The following is a 14881-nucleotide window of genomic DNA, read 5'->3' as shown; positions in this document are numbered from 1 at the left end:
CTGAAAAGTTGTGTCTTTGCCCAGGTTTGCAGCTGAAAGCTAAAAAAAACTATATAAGGACCTGAAACCATTTCCCAAACTCTCCCAGTGAGTGGTAGTGGCCTCACTGTGATTCAAGGCCTTCCTCATGGCCAGTTGGGCTCTCTGACCACTGGACCACACAGTCTGTATTTAACATGTACTCAGCAAACCTCAAGTTCCAGGCCCAAGGAAACAGATTTTCCAAAAACAGAGCTGTCTTTGTGAACAATTCAGCAAAAATTCTCTTTCCAGCTGTGAGTTGGGATTCGTGTGGAAAATGTTGGTGTTAATTAAAAACATCCACCTTCTACAGTTTCAATGAGGATAAAGCACCATGCAGAATGCATTCCAAAGCATTCCTTCTCCAAAGAAGTTATAAATATGTGTTTTATTTATGACACAGGTTGCCAGGGGTTCTGACAGATATTATCATTCCCAATTTTTAGCCCCAGTAAAAGAACTGGGGCCATGGGGACGAAGGTGATTGTCCTCACCACAAAGCAAAAGCTGTTGTTAGAAAGTGAAAAAAAGGTACCATTTGTCTAGAGCCTACACCACATTCAACTTTCTATATTAAGATCAGGAACTGTACCTAGCTGAAATCAAATGTTTAACAATTGAGTCATTAAAATTTTTCTTCATGTGGCTCTCAGTCCTATAGGCACAAACAAATGAGGTATGAAAAGGCCAGTAAAATTCCACAAAGGATGACACACTATTTTCAATAATTGAGATTACTTCCCTATATTCCTATTAGGGTTCGTGTTTTATTAGGAATCTTTACCTAAAATGTTTCCGAGGTAGCAGGATCACAGAGACTGGCTTGCGTTTCTTTGTGTGCCTTTCTCTGGTTGGTTAATTTGTCCTGCTTCATTACATGATCCAGAGGAAAGAACCAAGCCAAAACCACGTCATTATGAAGGAATTCCTTTGTTTTTAATTTCACACAGTTTAAAATACAATATGAAATCAGGCTACAGTATATAAAAAACTCTCCAGCAAAATGATGTGCCAGCATCAGCTACTAAAATAAACAAACAAAAAACTCCCCGTAAGAAATTTTTTTTGCATGTTTTTAAAAAAAACACATAAGACACTTATATCGCTACATCTCTAAGCTACCTCAGTTCTGATTTTTAAAAAGCACCTGCTTTTCCTTTTTTTCATCTTGCTTTTAAATTTTCAGCTTTTAAAAAATATAAATTATATGAAAATACAAGTTGGTAAAGAGTCAAACACAATATAACATCTTTTTTACCCCAATACTTCTCAGCTTAAAAAAAAGTATTCTTAAAAAAAAGTTCAATAACTGAGGCAGTATTCCTGATAGAGATAATTTCATTTTAATATATATATATTTCATATATGTATATGTATACATATACTTATGGTTCCATGAAACTTCTTTGGAATGTATGTAAGAATTCAACAAATTTATATAGACCCCAACAGAGAAAGCAGCATGCACAGCATGGCTAGAAGAGAGAGGTGTATTTCTCACCATGAAGGTCAGGCAGGTTAATGCTCTAAAACCCAAAGTGTTCATCTCCAAAGTGAGGAGGAGCGCATCTGATCTTTGAGTGCTCTTGCCAATCCCCACGGCCACAAAATCGGGGCTCTATGTAAGGAAGCCCCTCCCCTGAACGCAGAAGGGAACACGTGGCTCTGAGCCCAAAAGCCAAAACCCACATAGGTTGAGGCATCTCTGGGAAAACAAGGGTGTCACCCAGCTTGACCAGATTTGCCCGTCCTTCCTCTGAAGTTAATATGTGTTTTTAAAAAGCATAAATGCAACAATGCTGCTACATATCCAGTGTATAAACCACCCACCACTCTTCCTGGGATGGTCTCTGGCCTTTGGACAAAAGGGGAAAAGCATCTGGCCAGATGGACAAAGCTGTCTGAACTAATACACTATCTACAAATCCTGAAACGGTGGACCTGGGGAGAAAGGGTGTCTTAGCCAACAAGGGGGCTGAGGAGCACTAGGAGGCACTGCTACAAGGGCTGCAGGAATCACAGACTCACAGAAGAGGAGTTCTCTGCATAACTTAATAGGAAAGACTGATGGCTTGAGAAAATGATACTATGTCTAGTTGCAAACAGCAGGCAATGACCAATACCTAGCCTTGGTTTTGCTCTCACCCATTATTTAAATGTGGAAAGACTTAACTAGAAAACTCAGGTACTGTTTTAGCTGCGGTTTGGTATGTCTGCAAACACACACACACACACACACACACACACACACACACACCCCTTGCCAGTGCCCAAAAAAGATCAAAGAGAAAATATGTAGTCCAAACAGTTCCACCTAACACTCCCTGAGCAGCTCCTAAATATTTTGAGAGCTTCATTAAGGCACCTGCATCCATAAGATGAAAACACACAGCTGCAATATTCTGCTTTTGTTGTCCATGTGGACATTCCAATTGGTAAGCATGAGGACTCTCATAAATCACAGAGCTATGCTACGTTTCTGATAGATCAGGGTTTGCAAAGGGATCTGAGAGTCAGCAATCAACTTATGCTAGAAGGTAGTTAGTACTTCCAGTTTCTTAGCAAAATCCCAAAAGGGCCAGCCCTGAGACACCCACCTTAATTGTTTCTTCTTTCTCCTGGAAGTCCGTTGTTATCATTTTAACTGGGTGTGTATAGAGTGGGAGGAGTTCTAATTGTATTAAGCACATATCCTCAGTAGTTAGATGTTGGGTTTTGCCCTCAAACCTCCTTTTCAGATACTCCTTTATGATCAGCAGAATTATGACTGCCTTAGTTCATTATCTGTATTTAAACTTTGGGGGAACTAAAAATATATTCAAATCTCATGGACCACCTTATTTTCCTCACTTAACCTCCTTCCCCGTGTCCTCTGCCCTCAGATCATTCCTCACTTCTGCAGCTACCCTTCACTTACCACTCTGCCAAGATAATGGATCCAAACACAAGGCCCCAGCATCATCTCTGCCATTTCCTTCCCAGGCAATCTCTCCTGACACACTCCCCAACTAGCTTCAGTTCTTCAAAGGAAAGCCTTGCATGCCTCTTCCCAAAGATGGCCAAGTCATATTGTACTGAAATTCTCTCTGAATTTCCATGGCTTCTAAAACCCAGCAAGTCTACGCTCTTTGATTCATGACATGTCTGAAGGTACACTTTCACTTACCTATCAGAAAACTGTATATTTCTTTCTGCTGAGTAACAGAGTAGGGGGAGCAATGAAAGGGAGATGCTGGGAAAATAAGACATAAAGGAGACGTTGTAGAGTGTTAGTTTAGAAAGACATGCATTCGGGACTTATTTCTTAAGACCTGAGGGATAATGCCCATTTGTACAGCTTTTATTCCAAGTCATCTATGTTACAGGTAGAGAATTAACCAAGAACCAAGGTAATCTTCCTCCTTCAATTTCCCTTCCTCAACTTCAACAGTGCTCCTACGTTGACTATAGTCCAAATGTAGAGCTGCAAAATACATTCAGTTCAAAGACTTAAAGTTTCTCAGCTCAACATTAAGTCCAAACCCCGAGAATCCTCTAATGACAAATAAGGGGGTGTGACAATGTTTTTTAAAGTTATAGATAAAATTCACATGCATAATCCCCCTGCACCCAAATCACCATTAATATTTCCTTCATATATAAGTCACATGAACTTGGGATATCTGATCTCAGTGACAGAGTTTGCTTTTCCAATGGGGTCTATATAAACAGTCTTCTTCCACTGTGACAGAATCCTCAGCCAGCAAATAATAACAAACTTACATGATATTGCAATACTGAGACCACCTTAGAGCTTAAGACGATTTTTAAGGAAAAAAAAAAATACTGGCACAAAATGTAATAAAATAAATTTTAACATAAAAACAATTTTGGTCCCTCCCCATGGAAGTCCATCTTTGTTTCAAAAAGCAGAGTGAAAGGTAAATAATTCTTGGTTTTAAGTGCATCCCCCGAAGAAAATATTTTTATCCCACCCTTCTCTTTTGTAACCTCCAAGACTTAAAAACAAAAGCAAATTAATTGCCTCTCATCAGTCTCACGACTCTTGATATGACATTTTCTCCTACTAATGGGTCCGTAACTCAAGATGCATTTTTTTCATGGACAATTTTAGAAATGACTGGACACATTTAGTCTCTTCCTCCTTAAGCCAGATCCTTCAAGCTTCTAAGAAGACCCCTCTCTCCTGAAAATCTGCTCAAGAACTTCTTGCCCCACCCACCCCACGAATCCTGGCTTTCCCTTTCCAGCCACACACAATGAATTACAGCTGCAGCTCCCTTAGCTCCCACCCCTGAATGTAAAAAATGAGTTCTGGAAAATAAAAAATAGAATAACAATTAAAAATTAAGAGTCCGACCAACGCGGTTGTTCTTTGAAAGGTCTCGGCAGGGTTTCCCCAGCCCCTTCCATGTCCCATCACTCATCAGCATCTGGTTTCACGTCGAGCATGGCATGGAGCTCCTCAGGGGAGTATCCCAGCAGACTCTGCAGGTCACAGACAAAGCGGTACACATAGCGTTTGCCCGCCGTCTTGTGGATGATGTTTTTGTCATAATAGTAGCGTAGGCCACGGCTCAGTTTCTCATAATTCATCTTAGGTTTGTTTTTCCTCTTTCCCCATCTCCTGGCCACCTGAAATTAAAAAAAAATAATTAATTAATGAGTAAAAATATATAGGATAACCCCAAAATATATGCTTATATGTCTATACCATCTTTCATGACCTGTGATATTCCAATGAGATAATCAGAGATTCGTGTACATACACAAGATATTTTTCAGAGCTATTTCCTCTGAATCCCACCTTTCTTTTTTTACTATATCCTTATTTTAACTGATGCATAGTAACTATGCACATTTATGGAGTAGAGTATGGCATTTCAATACAGGCATACAATGTGTAGTAGACAGATTGGGGTAACCGGCTTGTCTAACACCTTGGACATTTATCATCACTTTCTGTGGGATCATTCACAATCCTCTCTACTAGCTATTTTGAAATGTCCAATTCGTGACTGTCAACACAGTAATACTACTGTGCTGTAGGATGTTAGAAGTTGTTCCTCTTCTCCAATTGTACTCTGTGCTCACTACCCATCCTTTCTCCATCTCCTTCTCTACACTCTTCCCAGCCTCTGGTAACCATTATTCTACTCTCTACTTTTATGAGACCACCTTCTTCATTTCTCCCTGTAAGTGAGAACATGTAGTGTTTGTCTTTTAGGGGCCTAGTTTCTTTCACTTATATAATGTCCTCTGGTTCCATCCATATTGCTGCAAATGGCAGAATTTCTGAATTGTAGTTTTCTAGGGAGGGTTGTCAAGTTAATTATTTAAGTTGATGAAAAATGCCATGACCTTGAGCTCTTATGTCATGAGGTTAAAAGCATTTGATTTTGAGAGGGAAAAAAGCCATACTATAGACTTTCCTTTTTCCCGATATTATTCAGAGAATATTCTTGCTTTGAAAGCATGAAATCTAACACAAGGGCATGAAGGGGAAGAGCTGAGCTGCAATCACACCTGCCTTTCATCAACAGGAAGCATCTTTTCTGTACCAGGGCACAAACATTTTCTCATGTCTGCCAGAACAAAAATCTGTCTCTCTTGTTCATTGTTTTTATCATCAGAATTGGGCATGGCATAGATCAACCACTCAATAAGCATTTGTGTAATGAAAGGATGAATGAACAAATTACATCAATCTTGCAAGGCCTCTTGAACTGTCTGGCCTCTTCCACAATCACAAAGCCACAGAGCTAGGAAGAGGGCTAAGTGAGAGACTCTTTAGACAAAGGGCCTACTATGTGCCTGGCACTTTATTATGTGCATATCATTTAATCCTGGAAAACAAATAAGCAGTGTAGACATTTTCTACTTTCCAAATGATGAAAGTAAGGCTAGGCAGGCTGCATAACTTGCTCAAGATCTCACAAGTAACAAGTCACACAGCTGAGCTTGTGATCTTAGGAAGGGCCCACACAAGCCCGTCCTAGGATTTCCTCTCATCCTCCCTCAACCCAGGACTCTCAAGTCATTCCTTTCTTACCTCATCTGGGTCAGAAAGCTTGAATTCCCAGCCATCTCCTGTCCAGCTGATAAAAGACTGACAGGATTTATCAGTGAGTAATTCCAGAAGAAACTGCCACAGCTGGATTGGTCCACTGCCTAGAAATACAAGGTGTCATGAGTCTTTACCCCACACACTCAGGGCTCTTAGCAACTAATCCCATTATTCTGTACTACCTCATCCTTCTCTCAGCCCAGTAGCCAGGAGAAAATGAAGACAGGCCATAGTGCAGACATTAGAGAAAACGCTGAGCTCAGATAGAAAAGGTGAATTAAAAAAAAAAAAAAACATGTAATCTAGCAATTGCTTTATTTTGATTGATTCAAGTGTCAGTCCATTTTAATTGTTAGGCAAACTGTAGAAGAAAATATAGGGTCTATCTTCTGATATTTCCAAGGAAACATATTCTTATATACTAGCCTTAGTATTTACTAAAGAATGTCTATGCCATTCCAAGCAGAAGTCAAAGCTTAGACGTGGCCTTCTTCAGCAGGGAGCCTCTAGCCCCTGGCCTTAACAAGAAGCCCACTCTCCTCAGGTTCTCTCACAAGGAGCAGACAGTGAATGTCCTTCAGTCATGTTTCTCCCTGTCAACACCCCTCCCTCCCAGGTCACTCACAGGTAAGCACCCAAACTCAAGAAGTGCATTATCACTATTTAAGGAATTAACTTGCCACCCAAAGAACCCTCAGAGGTCAGAAGAGGACTGACTTACACTGTCTTCATAGGTTTAATACATGCTAACACACACACGCACTATTCTCTTGTCTTAGCTATCAGTGCTGCCAAGATTTTAGCTCCAGAAGGCCTGGTATATTCTGTCAGTCAATTTATCCTATGCCAAATGATCCTAAGCCACATAACCTTCCTTTTACGATACCTTCCTATTCTGAAATGACAATGCATAGTTCCAAAAATCATATTTAATTTATAGGTGTGGCTGGGTCCAACAGTCCGTACTGCTACACTGTGTCTACACTGTGACGTGAAACCGAAAATCAGAAACAAATCTGAGCAGGAAGAGACTGGCAATGACCCTCTGTAGAGGAATAATGCCTGCGATTACCCACCTCATTTGGAAACTTGAGTATTTTTGTTTTGTTTGGTTTTGTTTTTGGTGGTACTCGGGGTTTGAACTGGGGCCATTTAAGCCATATGTGCAGCCCTTTTTAATTTAGGTTATTTTTCAGATAGGGTGTCATGATTTTTGCCCAGATCAGTCTTAAAGACTATGATCTTCCCACTGATACCTGTCTCGTAGTAGCTGGGATCATGAACATGTACCTCCATACATGGCTTATCAGTTGAGATTGGGTCTCACTAGCTTTGTGCCTAGGCTAACCTCAAACCTCAATCCTCCCGATCACTACTTCCTCAGTAGTTGAGATTACAGGCATAAGCCGCCATGCCCAGCTCTTGAAACTTAACTTTCTAATGTTTCTAGTCCTTAACCTTAGCTATTTCAAACATGTGTACTCCAAAGTAAACTGAGATTCAATAGGGGACAAGCTTTAGGATTCCTCTCCATCTAAAAAAGAAATGCCCTTTATGCTCTGTAAGGGCACTCTATCATATCTTATGCTTCTTCAAGGTATGTTCACAGGCTCTATTCTTCTTGCTCCTGGCACCCACTCTCCCACCTCCCTACAGTGAGCTGGGCACAGATGGTCTTATGTTTCCATGTTACTGGTACAGCAAAAGGTGCTCAGAAAAGTAAGTTGACTTTGCTTCAAGGTCAGACTATAAGCACCAGGGTAGCCTCCACTGACCCTACAGGAGGAAACAGCTGCTGTGGACTTATAGTACCACCACAGCCCCAGGAAGCCTTCCTACAGCAAGTGCTTTCCAATGGTGGTTTCCAGCACTCCTCTCATCCACACATCAAAGCTAGAGATGGAATATGAAATATCCCCACCTCACCTTTCTGAGAATGCACCTGCTGCTCCTTACAACCATCTTGCAAGAAATGCCTTACTCATATTAAAGAATAAAAGGATTCTATGAAGGTCTCCAAAGTAAATTAACAGTGGAAAAAACAGCCAGGAGGGCTGTACTGTAAAATTGTCACTTGCTCCATGTCTACCTGTTGTTAAAAATTCATGTGGTACATAACTCAGATACATTTACATGCTTCTTGAGAGTTGAATAAGGTTGGCAGTTACTGCTCTCTGCCTTGGCTCACAACACTAAACATGGCATCATATGAATAATCCATTGAGAAGCCATTCTAATGGACCCAGGGACAAAGAAAGCAAACTGCACTTAACAAATGCACCTGAAAGAGCCCTTGTGACAATTATAAATGTCCTGATGACTTTCATAGTGACTACAGACAACCAACAGGATCCTTGAAGAGAGACAGAGAAGCCAGCTATCCCAAAGCTCTGTAAACTGGGCCATTCCTGTGTCAACACTACAGACCCTGGATATGGAAGAGATGCCTTAAGACCTCTAATAGAGAACAAAACTCTAACAGGAGCCATGATTCATTGTACATCTTCTATTCACCAGACAATTGAGTAATGCTTTATGGTCATCTCATGATTCTCCACAGTGACTCTAAGAGGTAATGTTGGTGTTTTTCGATTTATTTCTATCACTTTATTGCAGACAAATCTGAGCACTGCCTGGATATTTAATTTGAATGACTCTATTCAGATCAGAGGTGGAGTAACTGGGCCTCGGACCCAAGTAGTCTGGTCTCCAAACTCTTCGATGCTACATTGCCCAAACAAATGCATGACCAAGGGATTAAAGGACCTGGCTTTAAAAAGTCATAATTTCTTCCTTACTTCTCCTGGAAGTCATGGGATGCTAGACAGCCATGCTACCTCTAGCCTTGACACCCAACTACCTCTAGCCTTGACACCTAACTACATAGGTGATGTTGCCAGCCCAGCCCAGTCAGGTCCCCTTGTGGTGGCTAAGCTGTCTTACATCATTATTTCTCTCTCCCACAGTTTACTTTAGAACTTCTGTCACATTGTGTAAAATTTCTTGGGAAGAAGGGGCTAAAATATCGAGCTGAGGAAAGAATGGAAAGATCAAGAAATACAGGTAAGTCCTAGCCATTAGAAGGGAATGACAAGCACATTTTCAGGCTCTGGGAAGTAAGGACTGAGTGCAGGCAGTCTCCTGCCCTTGACACTTGCAGCCATAGAGAGAGAAGGGGACTTCAGTTCATGTTGTCAACTCAGAGGAATCACCCCAGATGGGACTATTATTGCTATTTTTTTCCTCCAGTAACATTTCCCAAATTAAAATATTAAATAGTCATTTCTCTGTATAAATTTGATCCCTGATGTCTGTGAATGTGGCCAGGGAACAGGATAAGTCCTAGCCTGAGAGGTTATTGTGAACTCTTCCTGTATTGTACTCACAAACTCTCAATATCTCTCTCTCAAAAGCGATGTCTAGGAGTGAACAAGAACTGGAATGGGAAGAGACACCTCTGGTTAGCTTCCCAATGGAAAAGTCACCACAGTGGTGATGCCAACTGAAGTTCCCTTGCCAGGACTTTTGCAGCGAAACTCCAGCAAGCACACTGGAGCTGATGGGCACATTCAGGCTCTTGCTCTTCAGAAAGCCCACTCTTGGACCCAGCGAGGACACTCCACAATCCCCCTGAAGCTTCCCTCCTGGGATTTCTACTGACCCCTACACTGCCCTTCTGTAACAGGAAAACATGGCTTGTTCTCCCATCCACAAAAGTTGGCCATGGCAAGAATTCTAACTTCAGGGCCAGCTCATTCCCTGGATGGCCTCCCACAGGAGCCTGTTTCTACAGCAATGTGTCACCCTCGCTTCAGGCAGGTCTAGTAGGGAAATCAGGGTCATATGGACATACATGGCATGGAGGCAGGTCTGGGGTTGCAATGTTCGCTGGCTTCACACTCTGCATCCAATTCTACACCCAAACTCATGGAAGTAATGACAGAGTCTTGAACTCCTGGTTACCATTCTCCTGAAGGACAATTCTGTACTGCCTAGCATAGATCTGCTCATATCCACAGAGCTCCAGGGGTCCATCCCTTGCCCTTGCTCCAATATGTTCTCTTCTTTCATTCTCCCTGCACCACCCCCTCACCCCTGGGCCCAGCCCCATCCACCTACCCAAATGGACTGTAGTCCCAATGACCTTCGTCCCTGGGAGCAGAGACTGGTACTAAGAATAGCGCCAGTCATGGGAAAAGGGGAGCTCACATGTTAAATGTGACTCACAATGGTGTCCCTGTCTGGGGCCCCAAGGCAGTCAACAGCGCCCTTCACCATGCTGCCCTGCGGTGTCACACATCAGGAATCCAGTGGCATCACTGGGAAACTATGCTTCTCAAGTACAGCTCTGAGCCACAACAACAGAAGGGTCCCTGTTAGAAGGAGGTCTCTTTCCAAAGCAGTGCAGGAGGGAGGGCGCCACACACATCCACAGTCTGCTGCCATGGTCCCCTGCCATCTCTCTCCCATCTCACTGAATCTCCACTCCCCACAGCCTGGCTGCAGCTGGGGAATTTCCTTTGACTGCTTTGTCCTTTGCCACTTTGGGATGAGAGGAAAATCCTTATGACAATACTGATGGTCCTGATTTAAAAAACACAAAGAACACGATGGAGTCTCAGAAGAAGAAACACCAGGAAGAATCTCAGGCCAGCAGCTAAATCATACCAAGGGTACTTCCTTCCAGGGAACCCTGGAGACACCACAAATCTAGTTTTGTTTTGTTTTGTTTTTTCAAAAAAATCTCATTAAAACAAAGTAAAGTTTCAAGTAAATTCCTGCTTATTTTGGTCATATGTCCCCTGTCCTAGCCAGGAACTACAAGGCCTACCATCTATCTCAAAGAGGGTTGGCTAATAAAAGCTCCCTACTTTCTTGATCGCTTCCTCTAGGAATAAGAACAGAGCAACTTAAACAGCAGGGAGCTAGGAAGGAAAGCTTAATGAGTGATTCTTAATAGTCCTCCCCACCTGCCAATCTTCAGACTCTTTCCTGCTCCAGGTTTGGGGGTGGGCTGCCCACGACAATGCCTTCCTCGTGGCTGGTGAACAGAATTCAGGGTTGGACTTCAGGTTTTCCTTCTACTCCTTCCTCATTTCCATTTCAACCACATGCTGTCATCTGTGCCCTGATGAGAGGCCACACAGGTCAGCTGACTTCCATACAGATGGAGGTCAAGACAGGCAGCAGCTCTCCAGGCAGATTGCTTGGCTTTTCACTGTGGTTTGCTAACACCAAGATCAACACTGGTGATGTGCTCAATGTCTGTATCTCCCATCACTAGAATATGTTGCTAAAGGAAATACTTTACATTGTCACTAAAGGCCTAAAACAGTGCCTCACCAACAAACACCAGCTATCAAGAAAGAGTGTGTTGTTGAACAACTGCAGTTTCAAGTCCCTGTATCTTATGGATCCTTGTATTCTCAGGACCAGCATGAAACCTCTCGCTTTTGGTAGGGACTCCATAAACATTTATTAGATGATTTTATTAAAAGAATCCTCGTCTAAAAAAAGAGGGGGGCATAAAGATATGAAAAGCCACCCAAACTCCTTCTCTCTATTAAATTACATTTGGGGCCAAACAATGTGGGTGACTCCCAGGCTGCATTGCATCAACACGCTCCCAAAATAAAAAACAACCACACCTCCAGTCCTTTGGGGGTTAATCTTCTACTTTGAGAAGCTAAAATCCTTAACTCTATTCTAAAATTCAAATCAAATACCTCACTGTGGGCAGGACACCACATTTATTTTAACCTATGAAACTCTCATGGTTGGTCACCCTTGGAACAGGGCTGATTCTGCCCTGATAGCACACATCTGGCAGGTGGCCCTAAAACAGAGAACAGGCCTGACTGGCCCCTCCCTTCCAGCCAGGTGTCTCTACCCACAGCCAAACGATGACAGCAAAAACAGAACACTAGAATCCAGAAATGACCCATCTGCTCACAAGTGCATCTTTCTTCACACTTCTACAGGAGAACCCACCTCAGGGAGCAGGGGTGACTCCAGAGTTACTCCCTATGTCAACCGCTTTCTACGTCATCATTTTCAAAAGATTCCAAGACCCCTCTATTTCCATTAGGTGCTTATGAAATGAAGTTTAAGGAGAAATTTAACAGAAGACATCCTGGCAGCTTTTGCTCTGAACCAAAGGGAACCTGAACCTGCACAAAGTACTGCCTCAGCATGACAGTGCTGGGCTATTTGGCAGTCAGGGCCCTGGAAAAAGCTCTGGAAGAAAAGAGCAGACATTGCTTGATGTTTGCCTCAGTTGTGTGCCTGTAGGTATCTTCTCCTGTTTCTTCTGAATTATACCTTTGCTACACCCAGATCCAACCTCTTCTCATCTCTAACATAATCCCCATATGACACATTCTGTAACTAGACAATGATGTCTTAGTCTAATGAATCATTATAGTGATTATACTAAAAATGGTAAAAATGTACTAGGGCTTGAACTCAGGGCTATGAGCAAGTGCTCTACCACTGGGCTATGTCCCTAGTCCTTTTTTGTTTTAGTTTTTTTTCACAAGGGTCTCTTGCCTAGGCCAGCCTTTGACCTGAATCCTTCAACCTACACCTCATGTATAACTGGAATTACAGGCATGCACCACCATGCCCAGCAACAAAGAACATGGTAACAGGTGCTTTTAAAATGTACTTGGCAACAACTGCACGAATTTGCCTCTATTTGTTGCTACAATAACCACTGTCTAACAATGGAATCAAGTTAGAAAACAGCTCTCAAATCTATTAAAACCAGCCCTTTGACTGTTAGGTTCATGTCTCTGATGTGTTAGACAATAAAAAAGGAGCATTTCAAGAAACTATTTAAAAAATATGTCATACATCAGGCAGCAGAGGATTGACAGATGACAGCACCCTATAAAATGTATATATATTATACGTATATATGCCCTTAGGAAAGCCCCACATGGGGAGTCAAGTGTATAAGGCTTTCATTTCAATTCTTCTTGGCTCACTGTGCAAAATTATGCAACCCACTTAACCTCTCTGGGCTTTATTTCCCTATTCCTAAAATGGAAATAGTAAAATAATAATCTCTGCTTCTCTTTACTTTATAGAGATGCAAATTAAGCCTTATTATAGAAATAGAGAGAAAGATCTAAGGAAGCAACCACAGAGCAGGACAATTTGGGAGCAAGAGAAAATATAATGGAATTAAACAGGAGAATAATAGCAACAGCAGCAAAAGTATTTTTAAAAACAGAATTTTCAAAGAAAGAAAAAAAGGGATAGTTTTTTTTTAATTGGAAAAATGATGAATTAAATTTAATTAGGCTTCCAAGAATGAAATCAATCTTTTATGTGGCAACTTTGAGAAAGCAGAAAGCTGGAAGTTTAAAAACAAAAGTTGAAGGATATAAATGTAAAATTTTTGATATTTTAATTGAGCATAACCATTGCAGATTTTTCAAAGTTAGAGTTGACTCTGAAATCCTTTCTCTAATTAAAAGTAGGTACGCACCAAAAGAGACAGCAGATGCAAACTGCTTTGCAAGTGAAAGTATCACAGACGTTTCTGGCTTGGGGAAATCTTGGCCACAGATGGACTTAGATCCTCTTTCCCCAACAGTGTACTTTTTTCCTGATCATTCATGCTCCTCACCATGCCCCCCAGCCTTACTGCCATGTGGCTGACCTACAGTGAGTTCACCAGCATCCCCATAAATGTGAGGCCTAAACAGCCAGATCCTGCCAGCACTAGCTGAGGTGAAGCAAGGAGTCCTGTCCAGCCTTCAGTGCCCGTCAAAGGCTGGACAGTAAGTGCAATTGGCTTCCATGGCCATCGAGGCTGACCCACCCAGTACAGACTTCAGCGAAGCTCCCTGGACCAGCCTGGCTTAGGTCTGAGAATAAAGCAGTTACACATTCTTAGTGTGAGGGGAAAAGAAAGACCTTTGTTTTTAATGTGACGGATCTGCACACCTGTGTGTTCAAGTACACATGAGTGGGGGGAGGCAGAGGGACAAAGAAGGCCGTTTTTCTCTTAAAGGGGCAGTCTCTATTCAAATGGGGCCACCTCTTTCCTCTAAATCCACCACAAACCCTGTCCAACCACGTGCAGCCCAGCACTCAGATGTGAACTTGGACAGTGAGCCAGTGAAGATCATGTCAGGAAGTGGGTTTCTTTATAACTTTTTCCTCCTTAGTGTCTTCTAGGGAACTGAGTCTTTTAAGAAGTTAGCAAGGGTGGCTTAGGCTGGGATTTGGTGTGGGGGAGGGGGAGTGAGAACTGTGTTATAAGCCAAAGAAATGCTTCTTCTAACCAATGTAAATATCTAAAAGAAACACCTTCCCAAGTATCTAGGTGACAAGAAGAAAGAAACATGGGAAACTAGCTTTGTCAGTGGGATTCTCAAGTTCATCTCTGGAATCGATTTTATCCCAGGGGATAGTTTTGTCTGCATGTCCAGGATGAAAGAAATCAAGATGAGTTAGGTGCAGGAGAACTAACAGGGAGGTGAATGAGATCCTAAGTGATCCTAGTGCACTAGCATTTCAAGCATTTACCCAGCAAATGGTTTCTGAATATCTCTCAAGTGTAATGCATTGTGGCCAGATTGGGTTGAATCAAAAAACAAGCATTAACAACATGGAGCTACTAAGCAAAGCTTTGGGCTCACCACAATGTGAGGAGCTGAAAGTGTCCTACCTACGCCTTTAAAGAATTAGAGCCAGAGAAAAAGCCTAGAGAGGCCTTCACAAGAAACCACCCTGCCTCAGCTCTGAATGTCAAACTCCTCCACAGGGCCCTGCCCTGCT

At 42.2% G+C, this 14881-nt stretch overlaps 1 protein-coding gene across 5 annotated transcripts in view; it reads right to left on the bottom strand.

Moving 5' to 3' along the window:
- Window positions 1–935: 935 nt before the first annotated feature.
- The window catches only part of Ets1 (ETS proto-oncogene 1, transcription factor), a 124108-nt gene continuing 110162 nt past the window's right edge, over window positions 936–14881 (bottom strand). For all 5 annotated transcript variants that reach the window (XM_074066376.1, XM_074066374.1, XM_020184077.2 and 2 more), the window contains 2 exons: window positions 6074–6192; window positions 936–4656 (listed from right to left, as the gene is read on the bottom strand). In XM_074066376.1, the coding sequence (XP_073922477.1) occupies window positions 4441–4656; window positions 6074–6192 (335 nt within the window). In that variant the 3' untranslated portion in view covers window positions 936–4440. The remainder of the gene's footprint in view (window positions 4657–6073; window positions 6193–14881) is intronic.

Source organism: Castor canadensis, chromosome 2 (genome assembly GCF_047511655.1).
Source record: "Castor canadensis chromosome 2, mCasCan1.hap1v2, whole genome shotgun sequence".
Lineage (NCBI taxonomy): Eukaryota > Metazoa > Chordata > Mammalia > Rodentia > Castoridae > Castor > Castor canadensis.
The sequence above is the reverse complement of the archived record's forward strand: the minus strand, read 5'-3'. Positions and strand labels throughout refer to the sequence as shown.